At 38.8% G+C, this 25,616-nt stretch overlaps 1 protein-coding gene across 5 annotated transcripts in view; it reads left to right on the forward strand.

Annotated features, from left to right (window-relative positions):
• The window catches only part of ARAP1 (ArfGAP with RhoGAP domain, ankyrin repeat and PH domain 1), a 2,759,262-nt gene that overhangs the window by 1,027,668 nt on the left and 1,705,978 nt on the right, over positions 1 to 25,616 (forward strand). Inside the window, exon 1 of one of the 5 annotated variants that reach the window (XM_044073031.1) lies at positions 13,446 to 13,534. The exons of the other annotated variants lie outside the window; for them this stretch is intronic. Within the exon in view, the coding sequence (XP_043928966.1) occupies positions 13,485 to 13,534 (50 nt within the window). The 5' untranslated portion in view covers positions 13,446 to 13,484. Of the gene's footprint in view, positions 1 to 13,445; positions 13,535 to 25,616 lie in introns of those variants that run through there. 5 annotated transcript variants of the gene reach the window in all.

A 25,616-nucleotide genomic window follows, 5' to 3' on the forward strand; every position in this document is an offset into this window, starting at 1 on the left:
TCTACAGTGGGAGTGAAAGATGCATTTAAGGTGGAGGTGGGAGTGCATCAAGGATCAGCTCTGAGCCCTTTCTTATCTGCAGTGGTGATGGACAGGTTGACAGACGAGATCAGACAGGAGTCCCTGTGGACTATGATGTTTGCAGATGACATTGTGATATGTAGTGAGAGTAGGGAACAGGTTGAGGAGACCCTGGAGAGGTGGAGATATGCTCCAGAGAGGAGAGGAATGAAGGTCAGCAGGACTAAGACAGAATATATATGTGTGAATGAGAGGAAGGATAGAGGAGTGGTGAGGATGGAGGGAGTAGAGTTGGCGAAGGCGGATGAGTTTAAATACTTGGGATCAACAGTTCAGAGTAATGGCGAGTGTTGAAGAGAGGTGAAGAAGAGAGTACAGGCAGGGTGGAGTGGGTGGAGAAGAGTTTCAGGAGTGATTTGTGACAGACGAGTACCAGTAAGAGTGAAAGGGATGGTCTACAAGAGGGTAGTGAGACCAGCTATGTTATATGGGTTGAAGACAGTGGCATTGACAAAAAGGCAGGAGTCAGAGCTGGATGTGGCAGAGTTAAAGATGTTAAGATTTGCACTGGATGTGACGAGGGTAGACAGGATTAAGAATAAGTATATTAGAGGATCATCCCAGGTTGGACAGTTTGGAGACAAAGCCAGAGAGGTGAGATTTTGTTGGTTTGGACATGTGCTGAGGAGGGATGCTGGGTATATTGGGAAAAGGATGCTAAGGATGAAACTGCCAGGTAAGAGGAAAAGAGGAAGGCCTAAGATAAGGTTTATGGATGTGGTGAGAGGACATGCAGGTAGTTGGTGTGACAGCGCAAGATGCAGAGGACAGGAAGGAATGGAAACAGATGATTCACTGTGGCGACCCCTAATGGGAACAGCCGAAAGAAAAAGAAGATGTAATTAATTGTAAAGCAATGAAATTCACAATTTCCTGTCTCTATAAAGTAAAGTAGTAAACAAAGTACCCCTGCTAAAAGAACATGCACCCACTGGACAACAGGTTGTGGAGTAAAGACATCACAATGTTTAAATCTAAGTGCAAAACCACATGAAGGAGTTATGAATTTCCAGATTTTCAAATGAGTAAGATCAACAGCTCACTGTAACAAAAAAGTAGAGTGATTGCATAGATGGCATTCTTATTTGAATTTTTGCCCACCTCCCTAGAGATGTTCTGTCAGGAAGGTAAGATTTCATTAATATCAGGAGGATGTTTTGGAGCTGGGAGAGAATAATTAAGCTATATTTTCTATTTCTAGCCATACTAGAGGTTTCCTGGCAACACTTGACTTCATCATTTACTGGTATATTTGAAGGAGAATTGGAATTAAAATCATCAAGGATTGTATCTTAGTCATAGTGAAACACAAACACATGGTGAAAACGCATCCTCCTTTACTTCCCAGTGAGGCAGTCTGGCAAGTTCCTGAAGCTCACATATAAGGACTTAATTTCACCCATCTAGTCTGTTACCCATTTATGAGATGTTTCTTAAACAAAGCTGTTAGCAGAATTTCCAGAGCTTTAGTCTGAAACAGTATTATATAAGAAAGAGAGGAGTCCATTTTTTGCTTTTCTTAAAGATAGAACTAAATCACTATTTTATATCTAAAGACATCACTTAATTTCTCAATCATCAAAGATGTGAGGAAAACAAAAAGTGGATTGCAATATAATGTCAAATCCAGGAATCTCTCACAGTGCAGGTTTGAGGATTGTCAAAAGAAGCAATTTAGATATATATATATATAAATGCAACATGTATATCATGGATTACTGAATGGGTACTATTAGTTCATATGAAAATAAATTGTAACTAGTTTATGGGGATCAGGTTATACTCCCTTTTCAGAGTCTAGACATGTTTTAGAAGACATGCCAGCTGCAGATTATGAGGGAATAGGAAGACTAGTTTAAACAGTGAAAATAAAAGTGTGACAGGTACCACGTATATGAGCTACTTGTATGTCATGCAAATTTAATTACGATTTTTTTGAGGTGTCATGCTTTAGCAGATTTATAGATACCCTGGAGTCTTGAAAAGAAGAAATGCACATATATGGCATGTTAGTACTTGTGTGGCACAAAGTCCAAAAATCATCCAGCTGTATGTTAGGCATCTAGCTATGCTTATTTTAAAGGTCTATGATAAATATTGTTTATTAATATATACATACATATATTTATACTTTTTTAGATAGATATTTATATTTTTTAATGTTTTACTTTTTTTCACTGCTTGTTTTTACACTAGTTGCGCTTTGCATTGAATTTTATTGTGATTAATGCATGTTGTGAAATCAACCAATGAAATTACAAGGAGGGCTATTTAAATGTTAGAAAGGAATTGTGTAATGTATAAGTCTGAAGAAGCCTCCGGGCGAAAGCGCTTACTTTTGTGATTAAAAGGAATTATTTTATACCTTTGAACACAGTCCTTGACTTTTCTTTGGTCTAACATACAGCTGGATGATTTTTGGACTTTGTGCCACACAAGTACCAGCATTTTATGCAATTTGGTGTGTTTTTCAACATTTTACTGCTGGTTCTGTGTTCCGGTGGCTGGGTGTGTGTCTTTTGGATTATATATATGGCATGTTAAGCAGGTACATTACCTAGACTAGGCTTTAGCTACACTGAGTATGTAATAAATCAAGAAAAAACAACAACTAAACTGTAAAATAAAAATACTACCAGGCGGAAACAAGCTGGTAAAAACGGCACGGACTGTTTATTAAAGTAAGCGCTTTCGGCTGCAGTAATACACAGCCTTCATCAGACAAAGTACAAAACCATGACATCACACAATACTTAAAATTATTCCTCAATTAACCAATTACCTAATAAAAATCCGGTTAGTTAAACCTGTACAACATTAATATTAAATGTGCGTATTTTGATATATAAAAAGCACAGTTTATAAATGGTACTGATAAGTAGCTATTATAAAATCCATTGTAAAAGATATCCACTACCAAGAAACTGCACTACAAATAAAAATACTTTTAGTACTTGCACTTGCTAGGCATATTTTTAAATATCCAGAACATTGTTTTCTGTTTACTGTTGTCCATCAGGTCAACATTGATATTAGAGGGGGTCAGTGGCAGCTCTATTTAGAAGAGCAGGAGTTGTTCTGGCAAATTAGAACATCTGCACAGATACCCCAAGGGCTGAATGATGTTGCTTCCATTAAGTGTATTTTAAAACTAAAAGCTTTATGTAGATAAATAATTAGGTAGTGAGGCTTGATTTCTAGGTTTAGTAAATAATCAGTTCATGTGCTATGTTATATTGAATTGTCTTTATATATAAAATTTATTTATAATTTAATGTAACATGCATAAATTAAGCTGAATTCAAACTGGAAATATTTAAGTGACTGCCCTCATTTGATCAGGATTTATTTAATACATAGATATATATATATAAATATATTATCTTTGTCTGCACAATTGTTTCAATTTTCTATTTCTAATTTGATGGTTTGTGACAAGTTTTTATTTTTATTTGTAGTGCAGTTTCTTGGTAGTGGATATCTTTTACAATGGATTTTATAATAGCTACTTATCAGTACCATTTATAAACTGTGCTTTTTATATATCAAAATACGCACATTTAATATTAATGTTGTACAGGTTTAACTAACCGGATTTTTATTAGGTAATTAGTTGATTGAGGAATAATTTTATTTAAGTATTTAAGTATTGTGTGATGTCATGGTTTTGTACTTTGTCTGATGAAGGCTGTGTATTATTGCAGCCGAAAGCGCTTACTTTAATAAACAGTCCGTGCCGTTTTTACCAGCTTGTTTCCGCCTGGTAGTATTTGTATGTAATAAATCACTTTGAGGTAATTACTAGGCTTTGGATCATGCGACAGCGCATCACCTCTCTTGGCCTGTGTGCAAAAAACTGATGACTTCAGCTCTGGTGACATTATTACAAAGTCAAGCACCAACCCTTGCCCCAGATTGCTCCACTACCTACCGCAGCTGTGAGCAGCAGCATCATTTGTACACATGGTGTTTGCTATACACAACCCATCACTTACACGGAGCTCCTGTAACAATTGTCATCCAGGATCTGATTAGGTAATCTAGGCTTTGGTATGTCTTGTGGCTGCAGTTTATGGAGAATCATGTGCGACACAGCAAATATCGTTGTTGGCATGTACTCAGTGATCAGTGTGAAGTATCAAGATGCACGTATCACACTTTCAGAAGCTCAAGCGTATTCTGTTACATTTCTGGCATGGTGGCATGTTTGGTTTGTACATGCCCCCTGCTTTTGTACAAAAATGATGGAAAAAGTGTCTGCCATCAAGGGTTCTGGTGGGTATGCTGCACCACCCACTTAATATGCAATGCTTAAGATGATAGCCTGAAAGGATTACTACAGTTCACACTAGTATCATAAATGGGCACTGTGGGTGTAGTCTAAACATCTGGTATATTCACTGTAAAGGCTGACCTTTGTGTCATGTATATGCTCATTAACTGAATACTTTTCCTGTGTACATAGATTGGAATTTCTCCTGTTCTTTTTGCTTGTATGGTGATTTGTGGCAATCCAACAATGGCATGGAAGTTATAGATAATGCATGCCTGCACAGAAGAGATACACGATACACTTATAATTTTAATAGCTTCTGGAGGTATGCAATCACATAATGCTGACGCTGCATAAGTTGGCAAATGCCTATAGCATTCCACTCATGATGTTTGAAGACCTTAGTCTTTCATGGCAGTGATCATCCCTTTGACATCTCTAGCTTTGAATGCTACTTTGTCAACTTGGTAACTGTCATACTTCTTTATACTCTAAGTCCAACACAGTGTGAAAGAGTTTGATGATCATTGTAAAGCTTCTATCATCTTCAAGTCATTGCAAGTTTGACACAATGTATGCTCTGTCAAATAGTAACACTCCTACAGTATTGAGTAGGTTGCTACACAGGAGTCTAGTGGCCATCATTTCTGATTACAGGCAATGGTACGCCATAACTGCACTGTATTGCCATCCTGGGTTTACACATTCTTGGAATATCTGCAACTCTTTAGCACAATAGGTAGCCCACTTGCCTTTGGCACAGAAGGCTATATGTTCTATTGCTCCACCACATAGATGGATTACTGACACTACAGTACAGTAGAAAGGAGATTCTACATTCCTGAGTGTGTCTTCCTTCAGGTGAAACATTAAACCAAAGCTCCATTTGTTTGTCAGTTGTAGGTTAGGCTGATGTAAAAGATCCTACAGTACGTATTAAAAAGAGTAAGGGAAGTTCCTTGATAATCTGGGCAAATTTCCCCTAGTAGCTTATGACCTAGTGAGACTAGCCCAGTCAACAAAGGGTAAAAAAAAAATTATAGATATGAATTGAGAGCTAAAGAAGATGGACCATGTGGAGGAGCAGTTTTACATGATGATGCCTAGCTACAGGCATATGGCATATAGCATATTGCACACATTCCTTTTAGAAACCACTGATTAAAGACCACTTGGGGGCTAGACGTTCATATACCTATTATCTCTGTTGTATACTGAACATTTTGACAAACATCCAGATGTTACATGCAGTTGTCAAATCTCTAACTTTTGTTCCTTTTATACCTATGTTTTGCCTGCTCATATCTGAGTCAGTGTTCATAGGTTCATAAGTATTTACTAGGCCAATGACCACAAGGGCCTTTTTAAGCCTAGCCATGCATCCCAAATCTCTGACAAGTTCTGATACCCTTCATAAGTGTAAGCAGGGAACTGGGAGATGGACCATTTACAGGTTGCCGGTGTCCATTAACGACATAGATGCCAAACCAGGGATGAATTTCCTGTTCCCCATCCAATGTCTAAGTTGCACGTTTATTGCAATTTGCATTTCACTTTCTGTTTTGTGGTAAGTCCATCCACAACCCACTTTTTTCTATTTTTTTTATTTATTTTTTTTTTTTTGCATATGTGGTTGAGGTGTCACATCAGCAGTGACCATCTTCTAAAGCCAATGTTCAAACTGCAGGGGGGCTTGGCCTGCTGCATTTGTTTTTCCATACCACATATGTCCACTCACACCTGTGGCCAATTTAGAGTACCCCATGCATCTACTGCATGGAATATGGGAGGAAACAGGAGCACCAAGAGGAAACTCACATGAACACAGGGAGGATAAGTAGACCCCACACAGAAGGCATCCAGCAGGGAATCAAACCTACTTATTTTCATTTTCTATTATCCTTGACTTGGTTATTGCTAACATGGGTGACCGGTGCTCTACACCAATGGCCAATCCCTACCTGGTCAGATCCGACCATAAACTAATCACCATGGAAATCCACATCTCACCCACACCCCCACCCCCCTCAAAGGTAACCACCTTGAAAAACTTCTCCAAAGCTGACTTTGCACTCCTAAAAACAGAGGTGGCTAACTTCACGGCACCCATGACAATAGAAAATAGTTGCATGACTGCCGAATCATACACCAGTGCACTGTACGAACATGTACATAAATGCATGAAACTATCCATACCCAACAGAACCAAGACACTCTCCTCCAAAAAAGGAAGCCAATCTGGTGGTCCCCTGCCATTAAAAAAACTCGACAACAGAAGGAAGAAACTGTTATAGAAAAAGGTGAAGGCCCAAGACTGGAAAAACTCCCTTATTAGCCTCAACAAAAAGTTGAGATCCCTCATCAAATCCTTTAAAGCCAGCTATGAAGGCAGAATTGCAGCAGACACTAAAAACAATAACAAAGGCTTCTATAGTTATATCAAGAACCTCCACTGCAATACCCAGATTTGCTCTGAGTTACTGCACAATGGTACATCCTATACTGAGCCAACAGATATTGCCAACATACTGGCTGACAGATTCAGTGCCAACTTTACCCCTCTCTCCCCCCCTAAAGGACCAATCACAGTACCAGAAGAATGCCAGGCATCCAGCATTACTGCAGCACAGGTTAAAGCTGCATTGTCCAAGGTCAATAATACAGCTTCCATGGGACCCGATAATATCCCTGGCTGTGTTCTATATGAACTACAAAGCAAAGTGGCACCACATATTTGTGCCCTGTTCAGTCACAGCCTCACCTCAGACTTTGTCCCTACCAAATGGTGCACTGCTACAGTCATCTCTCTCCATAAAGGAGGAGCGACTACAGACCCTGGGAATTATTGCCCCATTAGCCTGATGAGTCTGATATGTAAAGCTATGGAGTGCATCATCATGGACCTGATTAACAAAGATACAGGAAATCTCCAAACTCTAAACCCCATGCAATTTGGCTTTGTGAAACAGAGATCATGCCTACTCAACCTGGTTGACTTATTTGAGTCTGTCCCCAGGGCTGTGGATGAAGGTAAGGCAGTGCATACAGCCTACCTTGATCTGGCCAAGGCCTTTGATACCATTCCTCATTCAGGAATTATTGATAAAGTCACCAAACTAAGCATCAACCCCTATATCACTAGGTGGGTTGCAAATTGGCTCACAGAAAGAACACACAGTATGAAAGTAGTGGACTCCAAGTCAGACTGCTGACCAGTCACGAGTGTAGTCCCACAGGGATCGGTCCTGGGTCCTCTCCTGTTCAGCATCTACTTCTCAGAAGTCCAGGCAAACACAAAGGGACTCTGGCTGACCAACTTCACAGATGACTGCAAGCTGGGTGCCATTATTAACTCCCCAAGTGATGCAGACATCCTACAGAAAGGCCTCACTGAGACCAATGACTGGTGTCAAAACCATGGCCCTAAGCTTAATGCCAAAAAATGCATCGTCATTCCCTTTGGTAAAAACTCAGTTCCCACATCGATGGGAGCCCACTGAAAACTGAAGGCATTATAAGAGATCTGGGGATGCAGATTGACAGCAACCTCTCCTTCACCCACCACATTGCCACTGTGGTCAGAAAGTCCTTCTGTGTGGCACATCTCATTACCAAGGGTTTTGCATTCAGGAAGAAAGAGGTCATCGTCTCTCTCTACTCTTCCCTCATTAGACCAATCATCGAGTATAATGCTCCATTTGGCATGTACCTCACTAGATACCAGCAACAGCTGGAGAGGCCACAGAAGTACCTCACAAAGAGGATCCTAGGCATTAAAGACATGTCCTACACAGAGAGACTCAAAAGACTCCAGCTATTCTATGCCTCATATCACCTACTTAGAGGCGATCTCTGCTTGACTTACAAAGCCATGTCTGACCCAGCTCTTTTAGAAATGCTAGATCTAAAGAAATCCCAATCCCTCCACACCACACGCTCCAGAGACCTCAACCTCATTACCACAATTAACAGAACATACTGGAGGGACAGGTTCCTCACCCAGAGACTGCCCATGCTCTGGAATAGACTTCCCATACATGTCAAGCAGAGCACCTTGCTGTCCCTCTTCAAGGAAAATCTTGATGAGTGGATGGGTAATAGAAAGTTCATCCCGGGGATCACTCCAGTGGCTCTACTTGATAGAGGCACTGGGAACTAACATCGGGTGGCATGATGCCAGGGCACTTCTATGGGCTAGGCTTGTAAAGGCTCCAGGGCCATTAGCCTAGTACACACCTATAAACCTATGAACCTATACTGCATATTCTTTATAGTCCTATATAAATCACTTTAGTTTACATAGCTGAGATAATTTTTAAGAGAACAATTAATGTCTAAGCATTTGTACTATGAATTTCCAAACTCCTAGTCATACAAAATGTCCAGTTATACCTGGTTAAGTAGCCGTACCTCTGAGTTAACTAACATTTAATAGAGGTGCTCCTGCACTGCAATAATTGTCAGCATTTCAGATTATTAGATTAGGAGAGTTGACTTTTTTTTGTTCTTTCATCAGTGCTTACATGAACTGCTTTAAGTTAGATTCTGTAACAGCCAGATACAAGTTCTTTAACCACACTATATTTTTGGTTGTATAGAGCAAACATCTCAACAACTAAAGCAAACTGGCAGAAAAGCTGACCTTTTTATCCGAAATCACTGGTTCATTTATGAAGGCTACCAATCGCATACAAAAATGAAAAAAAATGGATAGTGGGCATATATGAATGCATGCAGTAGAAACAAATGGCACTAAGTAGTAGTTTCTGAAAGGATAATGCATTGGGATAAGCCAGAAATTATAACAAATGAATGGTGCAAAGTATATGACCTATGTCCATCATCCCATCCAATTATATCACCTATTGATTTCACCAAAGAAAGAGACAGAATTATTATGTTCCCACAATTGTATTAAAATTCATTCACAAGGAGATCTGCAGAGCAGATTCTGTTTGAGATGTACAGAGAGATTATATACAGTGTTAAGAGTGAACGAGATGGTAATGTAGTGTCTATAGTCAGCCCTTCAAAGCAAATGCTGCTTTGTGTTGTACAGAGGCTACATATAATAAGTGAACTTTCTGGTACTGTACTGTCCTGTCTGTATTTTTCTTGTGAGATGATCAGATTATGTAGCGTAGATGGCACAATGGGGCAATAGTTAACAGTGATACATCACAGCTCTTCTCTCTCCACAATACTTTCTGCCTGGAATGCTTTAAATGTGGAATCTGCATGCTCTTCTTGTGTTCTTTCACCAGGTGCTTTGGTTTCTGCCCTCAGCCCAAAGGTATTCCATTACAGGAATTAGCAGTCCTCTAAACTGTCCATAAGAGTCAGTGTATGAGTGAATATGTGTAAGTGCACGATTTTGTGTGTGTGTGTGTGTGTGTGTGTGTGCGTGTGTGTGCGTGTGTGTGTGTGTGTGTGTGTGTGTGTGTGTGTGTGTGTGTGTGTGTGTGTGTGTGTGTGTGTGTGAGTGTGTGTGTGTGTACATGTGTGTGTGCGTTCACAGATCCTGCAATGAACTGGAATCTCACTCAGAACTGGTTCTCTGCCTTATACTCATTGCTTGCAGGGATAGGTTTGGATACCCAGTGACCCTGAATAGGATAAAGTAGGTGTTGGTGAATGCGTGAATAAAGGAGAAATGGTTGTGCCTACTCCAGAAATTGTCTGATTATTATTGTAAGTGGGTTAGTAATGTGAAGACATTCCTAACATTCTATTTGTCCTGACATTCCATTTCCTCTAATTTTATGTTTCGTATATTAAATGTTAAGTACTGTTCTATAAGGCAGTAATAATTGCTTCTATAAATGTTTTTGTTAAATAGAAACCCTCCTTTTATACAGTTTTCTCCAACTATATTGTGCATCACTATAAATGAACAAAATAGTAGCGTACATAAAAAATTCCTATAATTCTGACTAAATTGTCATGACATTGTATTGCACTCCTGAGTCTCAGAAGTACCCATAAAGATGTTAGCATAGGGTTTCATATGCAGGAAGTCCTGATATTGTGCCAAAAACTGGCATGAAATGTGATTGTGAGAAAGTATGGCATACATTTACATAATAGTAGTAGTACTGAATTAGTATATAATAGTAATAATGCAGTGAATTAGTACATAGTAGCAGGGAGGGTTGGCATAATGGTTAAGGTGTTTACCATAATATTACAAAGCATAGGGTTTGATTCTAACCTTTGGATATGACTAGGCTTAAAATGCCCCGGAAGGGCAGCTAGCGTACTACTTACCTATGAACCTATGAACCTAAGCAGTAATGCGGTGAATTAATACATAGTAGTAATAATGCAGTGAATTAGTACATAGTAGTAATAATGCAATGAATTAGTACAAAGTAGTAGTAACGCAGTAAAGTAGTAACATCCTGTACCCATGACAGTGTGAATACAGTATATAGAAGATGATTTCATGACTCAAGTAAGGAATAAAATAGCTTTGCTAGTAATCAAGCTGTGTTATTTAAATCAGTAATAAAAGGTGAACAACTGATGTTACTGATGAAAATCCATATCCTTAAGAGATATTGTGAATGTACTGTTGAAATATATGTTATAGGAAAGTGTGAAATTTATAAACTATACAATATACAATGCAGCCTGAATGGATCAGTATGGTATCACAGCAGTTCTCTAATGGCAGGCAGAAGACAGCAGGGAACAGAAGGTGGTCACATTGGCTGATTTCTGTCCTGAATTTACATGGTCCTGTTACATTGGAAACTGCCATATTATTGCCAACAAATTGAACCAGAGCAACTTCTCTCACTCTCTCAGCTCTCAAGATGCTGGAGTAGTTAAACTGTTGAATCTGTTGTGCCCTAGACTGTCTTCAGCATTGCATTTGCATAAGTTTTGCCCAATCACTCTGAGTATTCTGATTGTTGTCAGCCAGGAAGACCAATGCTATTAAGCAACTGAAAACGGAAAAACAATCTTTAAGAAAAGCTGTAACAAGCTTTCTTTAACATTTCCTTTACGTTTCTGAAGAAATCTTCTTGTAACCTGTGTACTGCAGTATTGAATTCCTTGCCTTGAGACATCAGAAATATACTCGTTCCCTGCCACACTTCACACATATTAAACATTGAAAGCTACCTGAATTTATCGTAGGGATGCAAACTAACCTTCCCCATCCTTCTTTCTCAACACTGACTATGTTTCTGATTCTGTCCTGGCTATCTTCTGGTGTTTAAATGCCAAAGTGACTTTCTTCTCTTCTTATAAATACTGTTTGTCTTTTTCTTTATTTTGCTCACCCTCACTTTTGTAATATACTTTTTGCTGTTGTGCATTAACACTCAGCATTACTTGTTAATGTCAAGTCTCTATGAACTTGAAGTATTTGTGTATGCCTTTGATATTTGTAAAGATTTTTTTACTGAGTTAGGGAATATTGAGGTACCTGTCCATAATTCCCAGTTGCCTCCAAACATTATCTTGTTAAATGACTTGCTTAAGGTCACACAGGAGGCAAGTGAGAACTGAAGGAATCAAACCCTGTACCACAGGAACTACAGTTCATAGGTTTAACCCTCTACACCAAATGCCAGACCCCTAAACATTATAATGCCTGCAAAATGCCCCAAATATTTTCTTTTACTTTTTTTACTTTTACTCCAAGCTAACCATCAGCCCTCACTTGAACCAGATGGTCCATTTGCTCCTCCTTGACTGATAACCAGCCATTGGAGGCCACCATCCATGCAGCCATCACAGTTATATGCTAAACCCTAGTCTTTGCACTTAGGCTGCCTGATGCCCATGTATCCCACAGTACTGCCCCAATGACTATGCACGTTTTCATGCATGTGTCAAAATACATCCACCTTATATGGATGCATAGCTCAGAGTATATGTATGTCTAGTCCTTTCTGCTTCATGTTACAACACCAACATCTGATGGGTGTCAGAAATGTACTTGGTCAGCTGCCTTAGTTCCCCAGGGTAGGTAAGCCAGTCCATACTATTCACTCTCACCTTCCCTGGTCATTTGCTCCAGCACCTAGATTGCCAATTGATCCTTCATAGTCAGGGCTTATTCACCTCAGCCATGAAACCACATTCATAATGATCTGACTTAATTCAGGTTTATCAAACCTGTTTTATTTATTGCATGTTTCTGTTTTCTTGCGGCCTAGTTCATGGCTGAAAAGGATCCTTAGACCAGCTGATTTAGTCAAATAGCCCTCCTATATGGCTTGAAATGTGATTGAAGAAGGTCTTTTGTTATTTATGAATGTATGTTATTATCAATCAACTGAAACAACTTTATTTTCAGTGTGACAAAAGTCTAAATATGACAGACCATGTTAGTTTATTGTAGAGGATTAAGACTAGTAACTAGTAGAAACCTTTGCTGTGATTCCCTGAGTTTGATTCTCTCCGTTTCCACTTACACCCTGTAGTTCTTGAATCAGACCATTTCACCTGTTTAGTACTCATGTGCAGATGCAGTTAACAAACGAATGAATAAAAACAAAATGTAATTACAGCTGCCATTGTGCACAGTTCTAGTAATGTAGTACTATGGGAGTGGAACAGATTTGTTGACTAAAAATTGGTCTATAAAATTAAGATATAGCACATTTTAGAAAAGAGGAATGGAATGTTTATGTTGCAGAAATCCAACAGCTTACAGAGAAAGGTCCAGAGTGATGTTTAGTTTACCTGACAAATGCCACCTCTAAATGCATCCTGAGAAGACTATTCACTTGTAACAAATGCTGAAGTCATGCACATTTGCCTAAAGGTAGAATAGAAATGCTTGGATGGGAATCATAATTCAACCCCACTGTAAGTGAGGTTATTCAAGCACAAATAAGAAATGCTAAGACCTGCTGGCAAGAAGAACAATAGTTTTACCTAAGAATGGAATGTACACCGAGACTGAAACGCCCAGCACTAATGACACACTGGCACACTGTGAAAAGTCAGTCTCTTTAATGATGAAGAAGATTGGCAGCCTGCTCTAAATACATTAACAGTGTAGAGCTGCTGGGCAAGAAGCGAATGCCTGGCAAGATGCCAAAAGCAGTACAGAAGCTGCAAAGATGGAGACCACAAGATGTTGTGAGGCTGGTACAAAATCTGCAGCATGTACTTTGAACAAAGATCAAATGACATTGATGACTTTCTCCTGCAGTTGTAAGTAGTAGTAGTTTCTGAAATTATTTTACAGAGAACGGAGAACCAGATGAAACTATGAGTAACAGTAATGTCCTGATTTTAAAGTGTGACATTTCTAAAACTGGTGACTGGAAATAGTTAACCAGACTGTGTGCTGAGAACTTTTCCAGTCTGACAAGGATATCTGACTAGCTACAGTATCTGCCTCCCTCATTTTTGTTTTTTTCTTGTTTATAAGTATGAAACAGAATATTTTGTCTAAATACTAATATTTAGGAACATGCTTAATATCACTGCAGATTGCTTCAATGACTCCTATAACATATACTACATGAATTTTTTTTATCTAAAAACAGCTAATTAAAGATTGTATTACTAAGTGTAATTTGCATTCTGGACTTGTGTGGTGCTGTTTGTGAGAGGTTGGGTAGTAAAACTGCCAAAGCAGGCTCATTGTTCTGCTGTTATGAACGCTATATCTTTGTGGAACAATGCTACTTGTTTCTGGTGGTGTAGTGTGCTGGCTTTGTAGTTCCTAGTAATTCCATACATTTGTTATTTGCCCAGATGTGGAAGAATTTAGAAACAGTTTGGCACAACAAAACTACTCCAAAGATTAATTCATGTAGGCATCTGTAAGACAGAGTAGCTATTGACTGCAATCCATTCAAGTACCCATTTTATCCATGTATATAGGTGGCCGTACATTCTTCATTTAAACATATATAAAGGTCTTAAGGTCCTTTTAGTTCATTGTATCTTATGTGGAAAGTGACTGTATACAATACTTGAGTTTGTTATGTTTTATTTCTGCTTTGAAGTAAGATTGTAGGCTTTTATGCTAAACAAGTTTGGGAAAAGGGCATGTAAGAATGTAAGACACCTAACATTTTTCCCTCCCTCTCTCTGTGTGACATGCTGAGAATTTACTGTCTACTGAATAACAATATGCTGATCTTCGCATTTTATGTAAAGTTTAATCATCAAAAATGTCAACAAGGAAATTCAATATTTTCAAAAATTATGTTGTACAATAATAATAAATGAATATACAATGCAATCCTAAACACAAACTGTCAAGCTTTTGTTAAACATCTAAATGGGAAACAAATTTAATACTTTTGAACAATTTCATAGAGGCCAAAAAATTATTTGTAATAATTTAAAAAAGTAATCTGTCAGAAAGATAAACCTTGTTAAACATAAAAATAAATAACTATGGTATCAATAAATAAGAAAAATGTCATAGTAATTAAGAAACACATTGTCTCCAGCCCCTTAATCCACAACCAGTAGTTTAATTCCTTCATACTATCTGCTAGAGATCTGACTCTGTGATGAAAAAACAAAAGAGCATCTAACTTTCCAAGTAATCCATAACGCTGCAAACACAATATCATCAATTTTTCTAACATTGTCAGAGTATGAATTGTTGTAATCAAAAAAAAATAATTTAGAAAGATTCAGTTGAGAAAGATTTTGGAGATCATAAGGCTGCTGCAAAGCATTTAAATGAGAAGAGGTTTATGGCCTTGTGAATTCTGACTATAAAGGGCTGGAGGTTGCCTTTTGAATTTTGGGCATATAAAGGTTCTGTTGTTAAGATAATTTGTCTTATGACAGACTGTCCTTAGTATGCCAAATAAGTACAGTTAATTTATAAAAAGTAAGTGATGTAAAGAGTCAGAGGCCTTTTTTCAGTACATAAAAACTGCACCATTTAGTTTACCTTTGTTGGTGGTGGTAAGAGATGGATGTATTGTAGGTATCACTGCCTGGTTATGAAGGGGCAGGAGAGTTTCATAAAGTATGGATGAAGGTTATCAGTATGCCTTGCTCTAGAACAAGGTAAGGAAAGTGTAATGTTCTGAAGGACTTGCTGGACAATTTAATAAGACAAAATGTTTGACTCACTATATCTGGAATCAGTATGGCAATTAGAAGAGAAGGTTAAGGCTCTGAGCTGTTCATGAGCTGCTTTCTGTAGTCAAGGGTGCAAGGTTTGGCACTTCCTGTCTCCATTTGCCTATTGTGTGACTTTGACCAAGTTACTAAAGCTGGCAATGTTCCCAGGTTGCCCCTGAAAAGGAACTTTTTGTTCAGTAGACTTAACTGATTAACAAATGGGTTAAAAAATCACATGCAAAGCACATTTTGTATTAACTCTGGGTCATAGCATTTTATTATTATTTCACAAGGTGCTAGACCTCTACTGAGAAGGTTAATGCAATATTTAATTTAGTTATATGAAAAAAGGCATACTTCATCACTTATGTATATATCTTCTACACATAATTGTGCACTGTGCCCATAGTGCACCCCAGCAAGAAAAGGAACCTGGAATTCACAACGCTGAAAAGATCTACAACACTATCCTCTTCTAGTTTCCCATGTACACCACTACAGATACTAAGTAACAGTGTCTCTCTGCCATAATAGAGCTTCATCATGAAAATGTGGTAGAGTCTGTGCTTCTGTTTCCTGTCTGCCGGTTCTTCCATGTAATAAACATCACTTGCTCTCAACAGCGAAAGGTCCCTCTCATGCTGTCTGCAGCTGACTGTGTCTGACAAGAATAAACACCATCAATGTCTGCCCAACAGGATACTCTCTCTTCCTGGCTGTCTGGCCATACCAGACCTTCTGGTGTTGTGCTGGTGTTATATCCTCCTGTACCACTCCATCAGCTTCCTAAACCTGGCCCAAAAGTTTCAGATATATTCCACAGCAGATACCTTATGGAAATGACAGTCATCCTCATGAATTAAATCAAGGAGCCCCTCGCTCTGTGACCATTGAGCAACTTAAAGGGTGAAAGTCATATAGCTACCCTGGAACACCTTTCCATATGCAAACAGGAGATGGGGGATATACCTGTCTCACTCCCATATGAATGCATTCAACATGTTCCTCAGTGCATAGTTAAACCTCACCACTATACTGCCGTCCTGTCAGTGGTACAGGTAGTCTTTAAATGCCTCCTCAAACAAGCCACCAGATCCGACATGAAGTTTACATTTCTCTCTGTCAATTTTTTGTCTTGGAAACCTACCCTGCTAAATATTTCTAACAGAGCATTCATCACTTTATCTGCAGATACAGAGGAAAGAGGCACTGTCGCAGGGTAACTTGTATTGTAGTCCATTGCCACCAAGATATATCTCTTACTTTTGGAGCTTGGGGTATGTGTTAGATATTATGAATATAAGGCTGAAATTAATTCTGTTGTAAATATGCTGAAAGAAAAAGCTTGCTTAATATGTACCAGTAGTGATGGACTACAATCTAGTTCTTCAATGAAAATCAAGCGTATCAAAGTGGTTTTGGGGTTACCTCCTGTATTGTCAACCTTCTGACACTGTCAACTTGTATTGCAGTAACCCTTCGCACATCCTTTTTAATGCCAGGTCAACAGAAATTCTGTATAAGCCTTCATTTTGCATGCTTTACGCTTATATGGATTGAAAATGGAATATCATAGACTATGGCCAGAAGTGCCCATTGGCAGCCTTTTGATACTAGTAGCTGATGCATCAATTCTCCATGTAGCCATCCTTCAGGAGCCTATTCTCTGTACAATTGCCCTTTGTCCCAGTTTGTGGACTAACCCTGACATTGAGGATCATGAACCTCCTTGGCTATCCACCTTAGGGTCTGAGACCTAAGACTGTTTTAGCTCTTTATGACCTGACCAAGCTTCCCCTTCAAAAGCAATCTGGTATCTTCGGACAGTGATGTCATACATTCAGGTCTGCTGCTGTCACATAACTCTACCCTTGAAGTAACACATTCCCATGGAAGGTCAGTACCTTGCAACAGCTCTAGCTCAGATTCAGACTTTGCTTTAATTAGAATCTCCTGAAATAGCCACATCTCCAGCCTCAGGTGGAAATGTACCACAGGCTGGGTCTTGCATGTGCTGCCTTCTCCATATGCTTGCTTCTATGTCTGGGTGTGTGTAACCATGAGTACAAAAAGCATTGCATTATTAACTATATCCCTCTTGGCAATGGTCTCTTCTCCTTTCCAGGATAAAGTATAGATCCTTCTAGTTTGGTGCCCACAGGTATCTCTAGGCAATCCACTGCTGTTATGGTGCTGGCCCTGCTTGCTGCCTCCTGTGACGTTTGTTCCCATTTGCTCCAGTAGGTATTAGTACTGTACATGCCCACTTTGGTTATACTGAAAACATTTAACCCAAAGATCTGAGTGTGGTCCAGAAATGGTGGCCTTTCCTTTTGCCCAGGGGACATAATGTGATGGTGCAGGTTACCCCTTAAGCATCCCTTTCATACCCATGTGCAGGTCAGGGTAGCCCCTTCTTGTGCTGTTGTGAGCTGCCTTCCTTCTCATCTCTTTAGTGGTGTTACACTTCCAATCTGACAAACAGCTTCTCATGTCCACACACAGTACTGAGTGCTTGCTCCCTCTCCAAAAGTTTTGATAGCTTTTCAAATGCAGTAATTTAATAACTACTCACCCACTTATGTGCTTACTTCTGCAGCGTAATCACTCATGTCATCATGTACAACAACCTTACCTTTGATCACCATCTCTCCACAGTGGTAAGAAGGGCATTCTATAGTGCTGATCTCATAAGTAAGGGCATTGCCTTAAGAAAAAAAAGAAGTTATAACCTCCCTATAATCTTCCCTCATCAGGTCAATAACTGAGTATAATGCCCCTTTTGGTATGTACATTTCCAAGCACCTGCAGCAACTGGAAAAACCACAAAGGTTCCTCACAAGGAAAATTCAAGTTCTTCAGCATCTGTCCTATGTGGATTGTCTGAAATCACTGTCACATTATTCTGTTTCATGCAGACTACTCAGAGGTGATCTCTGGCTTGCATATAAGGCAATCTCTGACTCTGCTTTATTGGAAAAACTGCCTATCCGCAACTCAAATGGCACATGGGGTTACTCGCTTTAAAGACCTTAACCTGGTATGTGATATTAATAGAACCTGCTGGAGGACAGATTTGTCTCCTAGAGGTTACCACACCTTTGAAACAGACTCTCATTTCATTTTGGATGATTGGATGGGTAACCATAAATTCACCCTAAGGGTTCCACCTGTATCCCTCTTGGACAGGGGCAATAGGCACTGACTGTGGATATATGGGTAGAGCTCGGCTAGACTTGAATGGCCCTAAGGCCATTAGCCTAGAAACTTCCTATGATCCTTTGATCCTATGAACTTGTTTTGTATGCCTTGGAGGTCTCATTGAAGAATCATTTACTTATTTTTTACAGTCTGTTTCATTCTAATTCAGAAAGAGAGTAGCATATTTATGCATAAACCTCATAATGGCATACTCTATATTAAACTACTATAACTCTGGTTTTCTGTGACTTTAATTAATTTATACTTCAGCTGCATTTTGTGCACACTTTATACTAATTATGATATTTTCTTGGGGCCAGATTAGTTCATTTTTTTACTGTATATGTTGAGGATTTGTATGGCTTCCTAGGCATGTCTTGAAAAGTGAAATTTTATTTTCTAGTGAGGCCATAGGAATAATGACATGGGAATAATTGCTATAATTTTATTAGCAGATACTAAGAAAATGCTTTGAGGTAGCCTTGTAGAGTTACTATATCTCAGAAAGCATGCAGCTGCATACAGACACATGCAGCTTAGCTATACCTGTATTTATGTATCTCAGGTATACCTTTCAACCTCTTAGTGCAAGAAATCTGAACAAAGCCTGAAATAATGGGGGAAGAAAGGCCCAAAAATTGTGACAGATTTTAAATATCGCTCTTATAAACTTGGAAAGTTCCTAGAATAACAGGATTTGTGTTAGCATATATTTTCTGAAGAATACGAAGTCTGAAACTCAAATGTATGTCATTATTTGTTGACTTTAATCCTTGGTGATTTGCCAGAAAACCATACATTTTGTAAGGAGCAGAGCAAAAATATGAACCATAATTCTGGATATTTTTCAAAAATCTGGACAGTTGAGAGGTATGATCCTACTTAATGATTGGGCAAATGGACTGACCAAGTAAACACTAGTCACCCATGATACAAGCCAATTGCAAATTGCAAAGTATGCAAATGTTGTAGGATGTAATCAGCCGTAACCATAGTTAACCATTGTAATACTCAAAATCTTAACTAGATGTAGAGAGGCATTCTTAGACTTAAAACATCGATGGTTAATAGCACGTTATTTCAGACCATTCTGTGTTTGATTGTTTCTTTCTTTTTTATTTTTAAAAATTATAGTTTCTTCTTTATGGAGTAAAAGATGCAGTATGGCTAAGGAAGATGATACCTGCATAGATAACTTTATATTTTTTCTGATGAGTGAACTGCTGTTGCAGGTCAGATATGGTGGAGACAGGTACAGACATACATCATTGTTATCCTAAAAATCAATAACAGGCTGAAGAGATGGACTTCACACTTACTTCAGCTGTTGTCTTCCTCAGATATCTGAAGAATTAATGGAGGAGCAAGATATAGTCGGTACCTCAAAATAGTTTGTTATTGCAAATTTGAGGGATGCCAGAAATAGGCCACTTCATTGGAAGATAAAAATGCCTCAGGACTTTTTAAGTCCTGTAACATCTTGAATCACATTTAATAAATCATTTACAGTTTTATGCACTTACAGTTGATTTCTGTATTTCAACTCTCAAGTGGTCCACTGACAAAAGCCTAAATCCAAGTCTGAAACGTTAAAATCCTTTGTGTATATCATGGGACTAATACCTGCTTTCCGATAATGTTGTTTAAATGTTCTGGTGTATTTGGCATGTGTCATATACATTAATTCCCTCTGCCTTTACACCCAGCATGCAAAGGAATTTATATATTTGACATTTGTTTACCAGGATAGCCCGAATGGGTCAGAAAGAACCTATTTTCAACAGAGGCCCAAGGAGAAAAGTTCCAGTTACATAACAGAGAATATACAGAGTTTATACAGATAACATAACAATTGCAAAAGTTACAAGTAAGCAGGTACATTGTTACGAGGCAGATATTAATTAGATATTTATATTAGCATGAAAACACAGTATTACAAGATATCCAATTAAATAATACAGAGTGACGAAGTACAGATGGACAGAGAGTGAAACAAAGATTCTGTCTAGTCTGACCTGTAGAAGAGATTAACCTGAATCAGAGTAAAGGCACAGTCAGGAGTTAATGATGTGTGTGATTGTGGAAAGTTTGTGTGTGTCTCCATGCATGTGCCTCAGTGAAAAATACTGTCTGTGCCCATCACTTAATGTAGTGACTGTCTTGTGCAATCCGACATAGTCTGAAGTCTCCCACAGAGTGGATTCTCTGTGTTTCCTAACAGAGGGAAGCAAGATGGCCATTAGGTGCATATATCCTAACCCTGAAGCCTCTGGTATCTGGACTGCAACTGAACCCATGTCATTGTCATGCAAAATAGGAGCTGTCCCTCTGCACCATCAGTTCTTATGTTACTGAGTTTAGCATTTCTTTGTACAGATGTAGTAGGGGATGGAGTAGTTTTTGCAGCATATTAGGTTGTTGAAAGTATGACCATTTCATTCCCTGTGCTCTTTGTGGAGTATTTGGTAACAAGCACTGCTAGTCTCTGATTTTTTTTTTGTTATTTATTTGTTTGTTTGCTTGTATTTCTCAAGAATGACTTACAAAACTCTATGTATAGGAATATAGAAATGAGCTAACTTACTGTGACCTGAACTGCAGCTGTTGCTAAATTTTTGTCTCTGTGACTTTCTTACTCCATCTGTCTGAATTGCCCAAAAATGATTTTTCTGAACATTGGCTACATTTATTTATCTCTTATAGCTGTTTCACTGCACATTCACTGTGAAATTAGTTTCCACCTGTCCTTTTGCCTCTTCCCCCTCTAGGGTCTCTCGGGGATCAGATATTGTTCTGTATAACTTATTCCTAGCATTTACCCTTGAACTTCCAGATCTAAGCAATTCTCATTGTGCTCATAAACTGCTATTTTTGGAATACACAAACATGATCTTACAGTTATTTCTGAAGGGGGATCTTATCACTGTTCATAGGATCATAGGATCATAGGAGGTTACTAGGCTTTTGGCCTTGAGGCCCTTATAAGCCTAGCCAAGAGTTTAGCCCATATTTAGACAAATCAGCAACCAATGCCCCTGTCCAGCAGGGACATGGGTTTAATCCCAGGGGTCTATTTTCTGTTTCCCATCCAGTTATCCAGGTTGCACTTAAAAAGAGGTAAAGAGGTTCTCTGCTTGATGTGGAGAAGGAGTCTATTCCATAGATGAGGGGAGTCACAAATCTGTCCCGCCAATAAGTCTTGTTGCTGTCACAGACCAGGTTGAGGCCGAGCATGTAGCTATCTTGAGTGGAGATTGACTTGCTGATTTGCAGCAGTCCCAACAAGGTGGGGTCTGTGATCACCTTGTATGCCAGACAGAGGTCACCTCTAAGGAGTCTGTATGAAACTGTGTAGAGGGATAGGGCTTTTAGCCTGTCTGTGTAGGGTAGATGTTTGTGGCCCTGGATTCTCCTGGTGAGGAACCAATGTTGTCTCTCCAGCTGCTACATGTGCTTTACAAGGTACATGTCAAAAAGGGCAATAAGGGGGGAATACAGGGATGTTATGACCCCCTTGTCCCTGGATGAGATACCCTTACTTATGAGGTGGGCCATGTAGAAGGCTTTCCGTACAATGAAAGCAACATGGTGGTCAAAAGTCAGGTTGCTATCAACCTGGGTGCCCAAATCCCTCATGACTGATTGTGTACTTAGGACATTGTTACTAATGTGATAATTTGTGCGGACATCGCACTCCCCAAAGGGGATGATGATGCATTTTTTGGTATTCACCTTGAGGCCATGTTTCTTGCACCAGTCATTTGTCTGAGTGATACCCTCTTGGAAGATGTCCACATCACTAAGGAAACTGATGACAGCACCCAGCTTGCAGTCATCTGCAAACTTGGTCAGCCATAGCCCACTGTTTTTGTCCTGCACCTCAGAAAAGTATATCCCAAATAACAGAGGCCCCAAGACCGAATGCCACTTGTTACGGGTCTACTGCTTAAGGTGGCTTCCCCTATTTTGATTTAATGGGTACTATCAGTGAGACAGTTTGCTACCCATCTGGTAACAAATGGATTGGTGCCTAGTTGAGAGAGCTTATCTATTATGCCTGAGTGGGGAATAGTGTCAAAGGCTTTGGACAGGTCAGGGTAGGAGGTGTGCACCGTCTTCCCCTCGTCCATGGCTTTGCTGATTGTCTCAATGAAGTCAACCTAATTTAGCAGACATGACCTCCCCTTGACGAAGCCAAACTGCGTGGGATCAAGTGCATGAAGGTTGCCAATGTCCTTGTTAATGAGGTCCCTGATAATCCGTCCATAACATTCTAATCAGCTTTTGGACAGCAACCTGTCCAGAACAAAAGCTATGCTGCTTGCAATGTCTGGCAGATTGAATTTAACCCTTTTCTCTCTTCTGTTACCTTCCTTAATGAAAAAAATGAAAAAAAATGCGGTGCTTGTTTGCAGAAGGTAGTATGCTATATTGCAGTGTGATAGGGTCTTCTTAATCGTTCCAAACTGTGAAATGCTTTTCTTGCCATTTGCCATAAGTATACATCATGTTACGTGATGACATATCTTCTATAGTTACTACTATAATATCAATTACTATTATGCAATATTCTGTTATGCATATGTGTCTTGTATGTATATTTACTCAACTGTAGACCATATATTTCTATGTCTGTGTGTGTGTGTGTGTGTGTGTGTGTGTGTGTGTGTGTGTGTGTGCAAAATAAGCAAAATAAACCTTAAATAAGTGATACAGTATAAACATGACTTCAAGTTGACCATTCTGACTCATGTTTGCACCTACTGTCCTGTTCTTGCAATTTCTTGTCATTTTCCAAATCTTTCAGAACCATATGTGCCTCTCAGTTATCGCACACTGTGAATGTACCTAGCTGTAGGTTTGAGTTAGCAGGGTAGGTGCTTTCTTTTGCTGGACTCAAACATAGGAAGTCCTTTCAAACACAGCTCTTCCCAGCATGCACTAATATCAGCACCTTACCTAAATCCTTTTTTCATTCGATGTCTGATGGTAAATTATGTGCTTTGTAATGTTTTTTCTCTATACTAGGGTCTGTTTTGCAGGTATAATATTTTGTGCCTTTATACTCCATAGCATGTGCTTAATAAGCTATGCATAATAGTATTACTGAATGTACTTGTATGTTAGTAATCTCTCTAAGTATATGTATTCCTGTATTTTGCTGTTCCCCTCTCATGACTGAAATATTTAATTAGTATCTACATAGTTTTCAAATGGATGCATTTTTTAGTAAATAAGTATATCAAATAAATAGCTCCTTATCCTTTGAAACAGTAGCATGCATCAAAGCTCAGACTAAAGAAGGATAATTCTTCTTTCCCTACTTTATAATCAAGCATTTTATACACATGGTTTAGTTTCTTGGCCTAATCATTTTATGGAGGCTCGACAGCAATGTACTTAGCAAGTGAGTGATGCTGTCAGCTAAGATGGAAGATATTATCTTCATAGGATAATACTGTGGCTGCCATGAAGGATGAAGAAGGCATAGGACTGCTGCTAAGTTCATGAATTATAGAGATTTAGGTTTCCTAACAAGACAGAGGGGTCACGTTACCCTGGAAAATGTCACTCATAGTTTTAAAACAGAATCAGCACTGCATCTCTTTGTGGGAAATGGGCTACCTGTCAGTACCTGAAAAAACCTGAACTCCTAACCTGTTTACTAATTTACAAGTTTCTTAGCAAGGGGAACTGTCCTTCTTTAGTCTTGTCTGTTACACTTCTCTAATGAACAATGGTTCTAATCTCCTTATGGCTTCTCAGCTTTCTGTCTCTGTTCCTCAACATGAACTTTACTTCAGCAGCAAGGATTTTTCAATTAAATAACTCAAGAAACGGATACATATAAAAAGCACAATTTGCTCATCTACCTTCTTTTCATGAAGATTTCAGCTTTAAAACACACATCTGTAATGTGCAAATTGTCTTTGCCAATGCAAGCATGAAATAACATATGCAGCGAAATCTCCTTCTTTTGCAGAATATCCTATCATGAATCTAATAAACCTTTTATAAACTGTACATGCAGGTTACTTGATCACTTACCCAAACTGAGCACCCCTGTTTTAATCTCCAGAAAGCCAACTAGCTCCCATTAACAACACAAGCCACCCTTTTACTTCATACCTGTATCCATACCTCTCAACCTCTTAGAGAAAGAAGTCTTGACAAAGCCATAAATAATGGGGCCAAAGCCCAAACACAGGGACAGTTTTTAAATATTGCTCTTACAAACTTACAAAGTTGATAGAACAATAGGTTTTGCATTAGCATGAATTTTGTAAAGGGTATGAAGTCTGAAATACAAATGTTTGTCATTATCTTCTGACTTCAGCCCTCTATGATTTGCTAAAAAAACACAGTTTTATGAGAAACAGACCAAAAATATGAGACAAAAATCTGGACAGTCTGCAAAAATTTGTACAGTTGAAAGGTATGAAGGCTGTACTTTTAAACTTTTCTATGATGAACACTGTTTGTCACCTACTAATAAACTAGCATTGAAAATCTTCTCCCTAATCTCTCACTTCCCAAGATAAGAATTATCTAACTTTTCATTGGTCCATGTATAGTCTAGCAGTTGTGGAAAGCTTCACAAAGATTGTGCATGCTAAATAAAACAATCTTCTAGCTGATCTATGGAAAATAGTAAAGATTTCAGGAAAAAGATTCTTAATTCCTAAAACACATATACAAAGGCAGCTGCTTTAAAGATATTAGTTAAACCGACCCTTATATCCTACCAGTGTTTGTGAATTTTATGGATAGTCTTGTCTGCTACGGTGATCTCTGATTCTGCTATGTATATGAGCTAAAACATATGCAACAAATATGTGATATACATAAATGCATGAAGCATAATTATCCCAAGGGTACTGGGTGTTAACTGAAATTACTGTTATCAGCTCCATAGTTTACACATCCACTGTGTATCCTCTTGGTGTTGCAATGCCTAACAGTGCTTGCAACTTGTTGTACATGCAACTTTATT

Source organism: Protopterus annectens, chromosome 5.part1 (assembly GCF_019279795.1).
Source record: "Protopterus annectens isolate FY-2018-M chromosome 5.part1, PAN1.0, whole genome shotgun sequence".
Classification (NCBI taxonomy): Eukaryota; Metazoa; Chordata; order Ceratodontiformes; family Protopteridae; genus Protopterus; species Protopterus annectens.